General features: G+C 25.9%; 1 protein-coding gene across 3 annotated transcripts in view; it reads left to right on the top strand.

The window, feature by feature from the left end:
* The window catches only part of LOC112596555 (scavenger receptor class B member 1-like), a 90569-nt gene that overhangs the window by 69466 nt on the left and 7254 nt on the right, over positions 1–13849 (top strand). For all 3 annotated transcript variants that reach the window (XM_025342307.1, XM_025342308.1, XM_025342309.1), the window contains 4 exons: positions 3106–3242; positions 6048–6322; positions 7109–7227; positions 8763–8888. In XM_025342307.1, coding sequence (XP_025198092.1) covers positions 3106–3242; positions 6048–6322; positions 7109–7227; positions 8763–8888 — 657 coding nt within the window. The remainder of the gene's footprint in view (positions 1–3105; positions 3243–6047; positions 6323–7108; positions 7228–8762; positions 8889–13849) is intronic.

The raw sequence follows: 13849 nt of genomic DNA, 5'->3' as shown, positions 1-13849 counted from the left end.
TTGGTTTTAATAGGTACTTATATATTTATTATAATATAATACTAAGCTTAAAAACTTTATCATGTGTCCTGGTCGCTCTGAATAATAAATAGTTATTTTCGAGTAAACCAGTGTTTTTTTTATTTCTTAAGCCGTCGTGTAAAAAAATTGTATAATTTATATTTAAAGGACATATTATATTGTCTTATGTTTTCGCCTACATATTAAGTATGTTACGTATAGTTATAGTAAAACATAGCTATATAAGAACTGTTAAACGTAAATTAGTAATATTATACGCAATTCCAAGATGGAAACAATGCCGGTGAGATGCCTTTTTAATAGTTTTAAATGTAAAATAAATTTAAAACTTTTAAACTTAGGATTTGTTTTTAATGAGTTGGTAGTCCGCAAATGGAAAAATAAGGAACTCTCTTAATATCTTGACAGTGGTTAAGTAAAAATTAAAATTATAAAAATATTCCGATAGCATCCTCTTATAAGTACCCAAGTAATACTTTTGACTTTAAAATGAAGATCTGAGTTTAAAAATCACTGTTTTCAATTATTATGAATTAAAATAACTTAAAATCCTATTGTTATTTTAATCTCATGATTAAATCTATTTATAACTTTGAAAATTTATTTTCGATAGACATGGCGAGTTCTCTCATAAAATATGAATTTATTTATAATATTAATATGAAAAAGAAAAATTAAAATTTTAAATAATTATCAATATTTAATTATTTTAAAGTATATAAATTGTTATAATTTTGTAGAAATAGTTAACAGTGATCATGAGCTATTTTAATAGCCTTGATCAGATCATAAAAACGTATTTTTTTATCTGATATTGAATTTTGCATATATTATAATATATACATTTATTTTCGAATATATGTATATAATAAATAAATTACATTAAGTAGGTAGTAATAATAAATTAAAATCACTGTTGATAATTATTATTGTATTGTTTTTACAACGTGTGTTTTTATTTTTATTTTTATCATTTAAACATCAGTTAGTTGTTTAAAACAAAAAAAAAATCTTAAAATGTTATACCCGTTTAAAGCCAATTATATGATAAATCAGTTAAGTATAATTGTACATGATGAATTTTGATTTTAATTTTAAAGAATAATAAACAAATTTTTTTATGCAATACAAGTTTCAATTACACCTGTATAAAGGTCATTTATCAATAATTCAAAAATACTAAATTATATCGTCAACGTTATTTTAATTTTTAGGTATACATGAAAACTCACCTGAGTCAATAAAACAAAACTTTTAAATTGTATTCATTCATATAAAGGCTATTTTTAGCGATAGTGCTAAAACTATAAAAACCCATAATGATTTATCGTCGTTTTATTATTGTTTTACTCCCGAGCGAATGCTTCGAGTTGTTTTTTTTTCATTCACAGTACAGAATATATTTTTTAAAAGTTGTAAAATTTTCATTTTATTTTTTTCTCTTCTTCTAAACTCTGAATTCTACGCGTACGGTTTTGATTTCAACATATTATTATAAAGACCGCGTCCCGCCTGAGAGCCTACTCATCGTCTCCGTGCGCACTTGAATGTGACCTGCAAATTCATACGTAGGTACATGTATAACCATCGTATATGCCAGTCGCATAATTTTCACATATTCGCGCGTGTTCGTATACATACGATGAGTGTTGTAGTATGATGCCTTATGCCTTATGCATACAGAGTGTAACAGAAATATTAGACACACGTAAAATGTGATTGACCATAAAACAATTTATAATAATATTATGTATAGTGTATAATACACTGTGTTCTAATTAACGTTCACGTTTTTCATTTAATAATAAAATTGTTAGGTGACGATCATAATGGATAAATTGAAATATGAATATTGATCGGAATAAAACGTATTATATTAAGGTCGTCATCAATCAAATGCATCAGTTATTTCTATTGCACGCTATATACAGGTAATAATATGATGGTGTCGACTCTATAACAGCACGTTTATCCGCCTTTTTGCAGTGTATGTATAAAACTACGAAAATATCATATACAGCGTCCTGAAACGGATGAAAAACGTATTAAGATAAACATCATAAAAATTTGGTCTACCTATAATAATATCACTCGGGGGCTGCGTAAAATTTATGTTAATCTTTGCCAAGGTAATTTTTTTAGATAAAAAAATTGCTGTCGCGTTATGATATTATAATAATATTATGTTCAATACCAAAACCTCGTGTAAATAATAACTGACATGACCTATCGTATATATTATTGTTAAATATTAATTACATGCGTATTTGTTTAAAGTAAATAATTGTAGATAATAAGCTAATAATATATTACATAGGTCAAGTTTTAATATTTATTAATTATTATTAGGCGTACACAACAGCAACAGTGTAACACCGAAAATTAAAGTTTTTTTTTTTTAAATAAAATCAATTAATAAAATAACGTAGGTAGGTAAAATGTGTAAAGATATTTTCAATTTTAAGTTTGAAGTTAAAGAATTATGTCTAAAATTCTAATATGAAAATTAAATTAAAAAAATGCATTCTTAAATTTATATTAACTTATAAAATTTAATGTAACTATGCGGTTAAAACATTGTATAATATTGTGTATAGGTACTCTTATTTTGGTTTTCAATAATTGTAAAATATAAATAGATTATTAGATCATTTTACGCATTTTAAGAGTATTTAATAAAAAATACTATATTATCAAATTATTTAAAACACTAGGTAATACTAAAAAAGAAGTTGAATAAAATATAAATTAAATAAAGTTATTTTTGATTTGTTTTGATTTAGGAAAATAGAAAACTATTCTTCACTAATTTATTGGTTTTTTTATATTACTTCAAAGTTTAGACGAGCTTTAAAAATAAATGTTTTTGTAATATGTACCTACATCCTACAGCTTATATTATGTATCTAACTACAGTGACTACTTATTAGTATTATTGTTTGTTTATTAAAATATTATTTAAATGTATGTCAACGTCAATAATGCCAAGACATCATATACCATTTGAGTATAAATAACATGTTTGATTTATTAGGGACCTATGCATATTGATTAATTTATATTGAAAATATTATATTTTATTAGATGTTGGATGAAGGGACCAATGTTATCACAATGACAGTGCCATCGGAACGACAAACAAAACGTCCCTACACAATAGATAACTTTAATGGATCGCCGATTTTACACCAATGGGCCAATACTGATGCACCTAATGAGATGTAAGCATATTACTATACGTGGATTGTCGAAACATTAATATTGGTTTCTAAACCACCAACATTTAACTATAAACAAAAATTTCTATAAAGTATATGATTATAGTTTATCTATAAAGTATTTGATTATCAATAATTGTGACGCATATGTTGTAAAAATTAAAATGTTCATAAAATACAAACAGAAATGTATGTGCTATATAGGTACCTAGTGAATGCATTTTTTTTAATGAATTTTAAATTAGATCCATTAAAAATTCTTTGTTTTATAATAATTGGAGATGATATTAATTTGGTTATTTAAATATGATCATAGCAGAGAGAGGTAGGTTATTACTTATTTACTAGTTTGGTAAGTTAATTTTTAGTTTTTTGATTCTTAAGATTTCATTTATTTACTAATTTATTTTAGAGTTAATTTGGGATGTATATTAATAATTGATTCCTAGTACAAATATTGTTGATTCCCGAACTTCAATTTATAGCGTTACCCAGGAGGGCGCCACAAAGAGATTGGTCGACGAGCCTTCTGCCATTTTTTTTTTGTTTTGGTTACTAAATTTGATTATTTGTTATATTTTAATTCATTCAGCTGTCACAACTGTTTAAAAGTAAGTTAAAATTTGTTGGTTTAGTTATGATGTCAATTATCGTCATAGTTGATTATTTTCATAATAAATTCGAGAATTATTAAAGAGAAGGTAAATATTTGAAACACAATTTGTATCTGTGTATGAGATTTTGGTTATTTTTGTACATTATTTCCCTCGTAAATATTTTTATTTTTCCTTATGAAAGTAGACATACTAATATACAACAAAAAAAGAAATCAAGTAATACACACCTTTATTTTCTTGAAATCAAATCACCAGTATCGATTTAAGTGAACTGTTACCTAAGAAAATCAACTCATACATTGCTCAGTGGATGGATTTTGATTAATTTACTTTAACCTTCAGCATAAATGGAAAAAACCTTTATGTCTAGAAATGAAAATATTTTTGGAAATCTTAACCACTCTTCTCTCATAAAAATGTTATAATTATTATTATATATATATATATATATATATATACTGTACTTTACTGTATACTATAATGTATTTACTTACTATATCACAAAACAAAATTATTAAAAAAACTAAAAACAATCAAGTTACTTAAATTAGTTGTATCGTATAATAATATATAGACGATGATTCGCTCTTCTAAGAATTTTAGGCTTTAGTGAAATAATTTATCAAAGCGACATCTATAAACGTACCGATAGGTATATAATTTTATGAGTACTAAAAAAAATAAAGATATATAAAGAAACACAAACTTTTTTCGTTTAACTTAGAGTTGAAGATAACCTAATTTTTAAAATGATTAGAAAAAACTTCATATTTTATTGAATTGTATGTTTACTCCATTAAAATGTACAGTTTTGTTCTTTCGCATTACAAATATTCGTGTGTGACATAATTGTGTGGTATAAATTAACAAAGTAGGTATTGTCATTTAATAATTTACCTTGGGGCAAAAACTTGTGCGAACCTATCACATGTTGTATTCATTTAGTCCGTTTTTTAAAAGCGGAAAATGGGACCTACTCCGTTCCAAAATGTTACTAAATCTCCGTCTAAATGCTGAAATATATTTATACGGTATCGACAAATTATTATTTTTATATTTGCAATATGTAATATTTATTTATTTTTTTAAATGTTAACACATTTTTTTTTTTTTTTTAAACGTTGCACATTTATGTTTTTATCGTGGGCTATTTGGTATTTACTTTATGTATTTTACGTATTTTTTGACTAACGATGTTTTCATACTGAAAATTCACCATACTTATATAATTAATAAAAGTTATAAAATGGATTAAGTGTGGCTTGGCGTGGTGCATTGGCTGCTATCAGTCGCGGAATGCGACTGAGAGTAAGTAACGACCACAGCTACTAGCTCCCGGATGGGTGACCACTCGGGATCATAGTGGTTAAAAACCTTGCCACACATACACGTGTTTGTTATCAACTGTAACAATCGTAAAATAAAACCTACCGTACCAACCTTACCCCTTACCATAGTTCATAACCCTTACAAACAGCTAATGGCCCTAGTTGCCGGGCTTAAGTTCAATTAAAAAAAAAAAAAAAAATGGATTAAGAACAACAGACAGAAGAACATTTTAATTTAACATACTTACCAGAAATATTTTGAAATATATTTTATACTATGTGTGTTAATTGTACTTATGTTCTAACTTGGCTATGATTTTAATTAAATATGTAACCCTCTACCTTAGTGGTGTTTGTTGGATATGTTTTATTTTCAAGTATGATGTATAATTATTGCACAGTACACAAAAAAAAACAACTTAAAAAAATATATCTTAACTTTCTTGAAAAATTGAGTTTCATATATTACAAATTAAATGAGAACAAATTTAATATTCAAGTGAATTTTTCGGTCAGTCAATTTCGGTCGGTTTCCTTGGTTCTACAATTTTACAGACAAATTCGATAATAATTCAAAATCCAGGTACCTATTTTAGCTATTTCATGTATGAAAAGAAAGAAATAATTGAAATGTAAAACATATAATGTAAGGGTAAATTAATTGTATTACCTACTTATTTGTCTACGGGGGCTCTTCAATCAAGACTCGGCATTTAAATTTTATAAACTTTGTTATTGGTTATTGGTGATGTTATTGTGTGCGAATAGCATACAAGACGTAGATATAATGTGAATCATCAAATGTTAAATTGAATGCGTTATTATTATTATTATTATTATTATTTTTTTTTTTTTTTTTGTAGGAATAAATGTTCATTGAATGCATCATCGGAGGGGTTACTGTTTCCAAGGCACTTGACCAAAGACATGCATTTTCCAATTTATCGAAAAGCCTTCTGCAGAACGTTGCCGCTGACTTATAGTTCTACCACCAATATGCCCATTGGGTATCCCACTGTTTATTTATACAAATTTTTGCCTGATGTTTTTAATTCTTCTATAGATGATAATAAATGTTATTGTCCGAAAGATGGGTGTTTGCCGCCCGGACTGTCAGACATATCGCCGTGCTACTATAGTAAGTCAAAAATATTGTATTGATGCTATTTAATCATTTTTATTTATTATATCGAACCATAATGCAGTATGGTATAATACACATTAATTTTTTATTTTAGTTGAATTTTAAATATGTAATTTATACATTATCTGAATAATAATGATAATATTTATTAGAAAACTTTATTTTGATATTTTAAATCATTAGTTAACAGAAGCGTACGCGTACACAAAAACATAATATAATTATTTTTTTGTTTTGTTTTTATTGCGCACAGAGGGAGGATGGTAATAGTTGTACATTTTCATTCTTATATATCTAGAAGTGTATTGACAGAAATCACTCTGTTAAAAAATATTTAATAATTATCATCAAGTACCAAAAGAGGAGTTGGCAAGAAGTATATCGTAGTGCTATTTTTGATAGTATAATAACATATTTTATTACTTATAATATCCATTAAAGCTTTTTGTTTGTATTAAAAATTTATAAAGAACAAAAAAAAAGCTTTATAAAAACATAATAGGTCATATATTATGATATATACTATTTAAGGCAATACGTGTTTAATTCATTTTCTTGTTAGCTTGTCATTTAGGTTATAATTTACTAATGATTCAATGTTAAACTTCTCAATATAGGAGAGGGGAAATTATATTAAAATTGTAACGTTTAAACTTTATAATTGTTTCCGCCGTAGCCAAATCAATGCATTATTACAGAGTTCCACATTATTACGAACTTGATGTTTTATTTTATTTTTATATTTTACTCACAGATTTAATTCTGCCACTTATTTTACAGATATACCGGTAGCAGTGTCGTTTCCACATTTTTACGGTGGCGACCCGGCGTTAGTGGACAATGTCAATGGAATTGCTCCCAACATGGAAAAACATCAATCCGTAGTTGCTGTACAACCGGTAATGAACGATTTTAATACGATGTCATTTATTACTCCATTTAAGAACGTCCGTTTAAAGTAGAACCTTAGAGAAAAGTTTCCATGGCTATAGTGTATTATGAAATCGTAAGTGAAGGATTTATAGATGGTTTAAATACAGGTCTGGAGGCATATCTGTCGCATCATATGGTAGATACTTGTAAATAAGGGTGAATCAGTTCCACTTGAAGGGGGCTGATAAACTTAGACAAAGGTTTCCAAGTGATGAAACAATTACACAGTGCAGTAATTGTATCAAATCGTTGAGTAACTTTAGAATACCTCCCTATGGATAACTCAATGATAACTATTATTGTCATTGAATTTTATGTAGAACATTGAAGAATATATTTAAATACAATTCTGCATTAGTTTTGTAATAATATATTGTAAAACACTAAATTAATTATCCGTATGCAATAAATTAGTCATTCACGTTAAAAATATTATAATAATTGCTAAAATCAAGTTGATACTTTTATTTTCAAAACCTTAACAACAATAATTGTTACTGATTTTTGAATAAATGACCATATAATATAATTTTAGGCTCAAAACAAAATGAACCTTTTAATTTCTATGAGATTTTATTGTAAAATATAAGCAAAAATTAAAAATTTCAAATAACGCGTAATGGTTATTTTTGTTTAAAAAAAAAAAACACGAGTAAATCAGTTCTCTGGAAATTTTTCATATACTAACGTAACCAACGTCAAAATAATAATCACTAACCTTGCTAGTTCATTAATAGTTTGCATCCAACTATATTTTTATTCGGGTTACTTTCATGACTTAGTTGACTTATAAACTAGCATAGATTTAAATATATACATACATATTTAAATTATTGACATTTATATTATATTGGTTTAAGGTCAACCGAAACTATTTCATTATTCTGATAACTTCACAAGACACTTCTCAGTCGAAATACAATAACAAATTTGCTTTTTTATTGGTGCAATTAACAATCAATTGTCGTTATTAGGTATTTGTTTTTATAACCTCGCTATAAAAATCGACATAACCGGTTTGAATCACCAATACGCTGAAGCTCTGCGGGTACAATTTTATTAAATTATAAACAATTGCAGACTCCATTCTTTGTAAAGCAAAACACATCACGCGTGTGTTATTGTTTAAAAAAATTTTCGTTTTTTTTATTTTTATTTCAACAATTCATAATTTTTTATTTTTATTTTTCGAATTAAAAAGTTTACGTCATTAAAACCGGTAGTAAAAAAAAAAATACTCGATCGTCAGACGCAATTTCTATTTGTAGCCCGGAAAACAAAAATATATATATATATATATATATATATATATTAAAATAATTATCCGTAAAAGGTCAAATAATAATAATAGAAAAAAACAGCCACTAGTTAAACAAAAGGTTCTCAACCCAACCAATATTCTATGGAAACAATGGACGATTCTTATTAACCACGCTAAATTGTGTTTAAATGCTTAGATATCTATATTATTATACAGTTAACGGTGTTTTTATTTTTTCAGGATCTCGGTATACCGCTGGCCGTGGACATTAAAATCCAGTTAAACCTAATCATAAAGACCACTAGATATGTGAGCCGTGCGAAGAAGTTCAATGGATTGACTTTACCGATATGTTGGTTGCATTTGGTAAGATTTATCACGAATTACGATAATGTTTTGGGGTTAAGAGGGTAGGCAACTAGTATTTAAGTAGACTATAATAATTAATAACATAATCAGTTACCTACTTAATATTGATTGATTGCGTTAATCGGTAGAGAAACACTGCATCCGCTTGGATAATTCATTATGGTATCAACTGAAGGTTCTGATGAAATTTTAGTTTATTTTATTCTCTCGTAAATCAAAGTATTGTGCAAAGGTAATCCGTGAAAAAAATAAATGGAACAAAATAATACAAAAACCAGGTTACGCCGTGGTAATTTCTTTCCCTTTTTACAACAATAAAATCCTGCGTGAGTGACACCCGTCTCGTTTGCATACAGTTATTTTTATTTATTTTTTTTAGTAGGCACTGTGTTTTAATACTCAAATACCCTTACCTACCAACAAATCTATAAAATTACCATAATAATAAAAAAAAAATCACAGAACTCTCACTGATGTACATAAGGTTTTAATTTTTGAATGTACCTCCTCATTTAGTAGATCTTTATAATGGATATTATGATACATTAAAACTCAATATGATTAATAATTATAATAAAAACGATTCTAAATAGTAAACTATTATTAATAGTTTATTTTTTTAATATAAATATTATATGATCCCATAACAGCTTGATCTAGTTAATAGTTTTTACTTAAAACATTGCATAAACATATTAGGTATTTTTCTATTATAATATATATTTTTTAACTAATATAAAATATTATTATTTTTAAATTATAATTTTTTATGTCAATAGCAACGAACTGTAAAATAGTGTAATAGGTTTTATTATATTATTAATATTTAAATTGAATTAAACAATTGAAAATGATTATTATATTATTAATATATTTTGTAAATAATTGTTTAAAAATACAATTTCGTGAGAATTTGAACTTAAAATGGGTACAATAAACAGTGATTACGATTTGTTTTCGATATTAAAAAAAAAAAATTGTAAAGATAACTTTTTAGGATTCGAGTATTACGCTTAAGAACTGTTTGATCGATAAAACTGGTAGTTAAAAATTTAAAAAATAAATGTCTGTAAATAGCAAAAAAAATCAAAAATGTTTTGAATATCATGCTTATAAAATATTTATATACATTTTTAGTGAAAATTTCAAGTATATATGGTTGGTAGTTCTTTTTGAACCATAACAACCAAACAAAATTTATTTTGTCAAAAACTTAGCGCTGTTTTTCTGTTACTTTTTATTAGTATATTTTTCCATTTTAAAGCACGAATACCTACATTTTATATCAAAAAAAAATCTCAAAATTTAAAGATTGAAGCACATTTTCTAGTCCAAAACGTAGTAGTAGTCACGGAAATATATAAAGATATAAAAAAATATTGTTGTTAAACCAATAATTTAACTGATTAGCTTAGAATCTAAAGCTTAATTACAAACAAAATATGGATTTAATTATTTCATGTAATTTTGTAATCGATAAATAAATTATCAAAATACTTAATTTCTATTCTACTCAATTCAAAACATATATAGTGTTAGAATTATATACAGACATATAGTCTAATAAAATTAAAAAAAAAAAAAAAACTTTACTTACACTATAACCAAATAGACTATTATTTGAATTTAATATAATCAAAATACAAGTTATTTCATTTTAGTAAGAAAACATTTATATAACGAGGGGTAGTCGTCATTCAATTTTAACAATGGTACAAAAGTTAAGAGATAAAAAAAAACATCACGGATAAACCGTTTCATCTTGACAGTACATTATATTTTTTCATTGTTTCTAGCGACCATTTTTTTTTTATGTTATTTAATAAATTTTGATTATGTATGCATAGTTAAGTGTTTATACTGAAACGTTAAAAACTAAATTTGGATTGTGACAACAAAAACACGACTTTCGTCGTTTCGCACTTTTTTCTTTATCCGAGAAGTGATTATTATGGGTTCGTGTACCTTGTTTATACTATTTTATATCACTTATAGTTTTTATTATTTACGAATAGGGTATGTGTTGTGAAATCGATAATACATATAATAATTATTGCCAAAACGCCTTGACTGAAGCACGTGCAATTAACATCTTTGATATAGTCAGTATACAAACTTTTGGCGTAAGTACATGCCGGTATATAATAAAAACACGCACGTAATTATAAAGCGCCATTTATATCTATAAACATACGATTATTCGCACTTAATAGAGTTATTAATTTTTGAGTGATTCGTTTCAGATGAAATTGATTATTATCAGCTCATTTGCATAGCCCGGGCGTTACAATTAAGTAATATTACTTGTGTACCTATATACTGGTTTTATTTTATTTTCGACGTTCATCAATGGTTGACATGTATGCATAAATTAAAATGGTCCAAGGCTCATTTTTCTTAGCAACGAAAACGCTTGGGGCGTAATGTCCATAATTTGTCTGGTAAATGATACGTCGATTAGTGCGAATAACAATTTATTTAATTTAAAACAATATACTACATCAATAAGCCATTTATAATAATTTCAATAACAATTCGCCATTCGCCGGGGCGACGGCGGTAATAGCAAAATTGTAGGTGGCGCAATCACAATGTATTTTAAATGAAGGTACATCATTGTTAGCGAAAACAAATCGTATCGTTTGCGTGGCGCGGAAATTCGCATTAAACGGTGCACGTAGTAAAAACCAGAGTATATACAATGAAGATTTACGAAGTTTCATTGAAACGAAAGAGACATAGAGTGGACGACGCATATAATAATGTTTTCGTATATTTTATGAATTTCAATACGTAAATGGTCTGTAAAAATAATAAACATATTATATCGTGTTTTAATACTGAATCGTAGGTACATGATACCATTATACTATACTCGCTATAACTGCAATAATTTGTTATAACTTATAACGCTTATAGACTATAACATAATATTTACAGTTGAAAATTGCTTCCAGCTAACAGCTAACCCCTAAGTACAATATAAAAATAAATATGAAGTAATATAGTTCATGTTTTCATTATAGGAACAAAAAACAGCCTTAACATTTTTCCAATAAAATAAATTTCAAAAGAAAAACATACACTTATTAGGTGATCTTTTAAAAAACCTAATAAATATCATATCCATCCCCTCGACAAGAAGATTGCTGTTAAAGCATTTGTTATAGTTAAAAATTATTGATTATCAATCGAAATTTGTTCAATAAAGATTGATTTATTGAATGGATTTCGGGTTTATTATAAATATTGAAAAAACCAATAAAAACCCATTCGTAAATTTCTCAACAGAACCTTTTTTTTCATAAATAAAAAACATTACAGAGTTCGTGGTTATTGATTGTCATACATATAAAATGTTTTTAAATATTATACCTATGTATTTATCAGTTTTTAGTAATTATTTTAGTAGGTACTAATAAGTAAGGATTTTTATAGAAATATTCAAGGCTGAGCATTAAATAGTTATTAAATTAAAAGTTAAGATAATCCTAACTTATTGGTTTAAAATATTTATTAATTTAAATTAACTTAATTGTTTCTATGTTAATTTAAAATATATATTTAAGTCTTAATATTTACATATTAAATTATCAAATATTTTAACAGAAAAAAATAGTAAGCAATAAAATATTTTGTTGTCTATTAAACCTCTTAATTTAGTTAGAAAATATCATTAACTTACCTAGCCTTGGAAATATGAAATATTTATTAACTACTTCTATTGATGTATGGCAGATCTAGAGAAAAAAATCTTAGGTAAATCTTAAAATATATAATGAAGGGAGACTTTTATTTTATCATAACCCTCAAAAATACAATTTATTGTAAATACAACCCACGGGCCACAGCGTTTTGCAATACATAAAATAACATGTAAATGTGTGGTTTTAATTGTATGTTGATCGAGTCGATGGTCTTATATTGTAACGTTTAATAAAACATTTTCTTAATATTGAAAGAAGAAAAAAATAATAACATTGAATATCGAGTTTAATGAATCTTCGATAAATGATGATGTTACTATTATGTGATTCAAAGATTTATCGATCATTCCTTCTATGGCATTCAACTTAATTCAAATTGTTCTTTGCGTGACCTTCGGCATAAGATAGATGGACATAAGACGAACAGGTAGTCTTTGGGTGAGAGAAAGATGGGCTATAACATTACCCATCAGATTGATATGAAATTTGGAAATAGAAAAAAAAATCAAAATTTGTAAAGAGGTCAGCGAGTTGTGGAACGCCGCGCACTCTAATTCAGCAAGTATATTAATAATTTAATACTTATTTATTTGAAAGTTAGTAGGAGATAATCTTGATTTAATAATAAATCATGCAATACACAAACATACGTTTTTAAAGTGTATATTAATTGTGATGAAAAAAAAAAATAATAAAACACATATACACGACACATACTTCCACGCACTTCCGTATCATATTTCTATCAACTATTGTTTATTTTATGAAAACTTTATTCCAAAAATTTCTATATATAGTATTAATTTAACAGTAAATACACATCATTACAGTTTGTTTAAAATTATATTTATTATTTGAAAATATGCGATATTTTTTTACAAAATTTTATCGTTATTAATAACTAAGTTTTTATTTTTTTGTCATTAGCAATAATTCAAATACAATAAATTTTTTTAAGAATTTCAGTTGATAAACTCAAGTTTTGAATGAATATTTGAGAAGTACTTTTATTTTTTATTAGCGAGGTATAACTAATAAATTATTCATTTGAAATTTGATTAGTATGTATCAGAATTCCGAAACAAATATTGCCTATGAAATATAATTTTGAAAAAATGCAAATATTTAAAAAAAAGTCGTAAAAATAAAAATCTAGTTGCTTTAAATTATGCAAAAAAAAAATTCTTCAAAAAATATTTATATTCTATTTTTACATAATCACAGTTCGAATTATATATATATTTTTTTTAT

This window comes from Melanaphis sacchari, unplaced genomic scaffold, assembly GCF_002803265.2.
Source record: "Melanaphis sacchari strain LSU unplaced genomic scaffold, SCAv2.0 Contig32_pilon_pilon, whole genome shotgun sequence".
Lineage (NCBI taxonomy): Eukaryota > Metazoa > Arthropoda > Insecta > Hemiptera > Aphididae > Melanaphis > Melanaphis sacchari.
The sequence above is the reverse complement of the archived record's forward strand: the minus strand, read 5'-3'. Positions and strand labels throughout refer to the sequence as shown.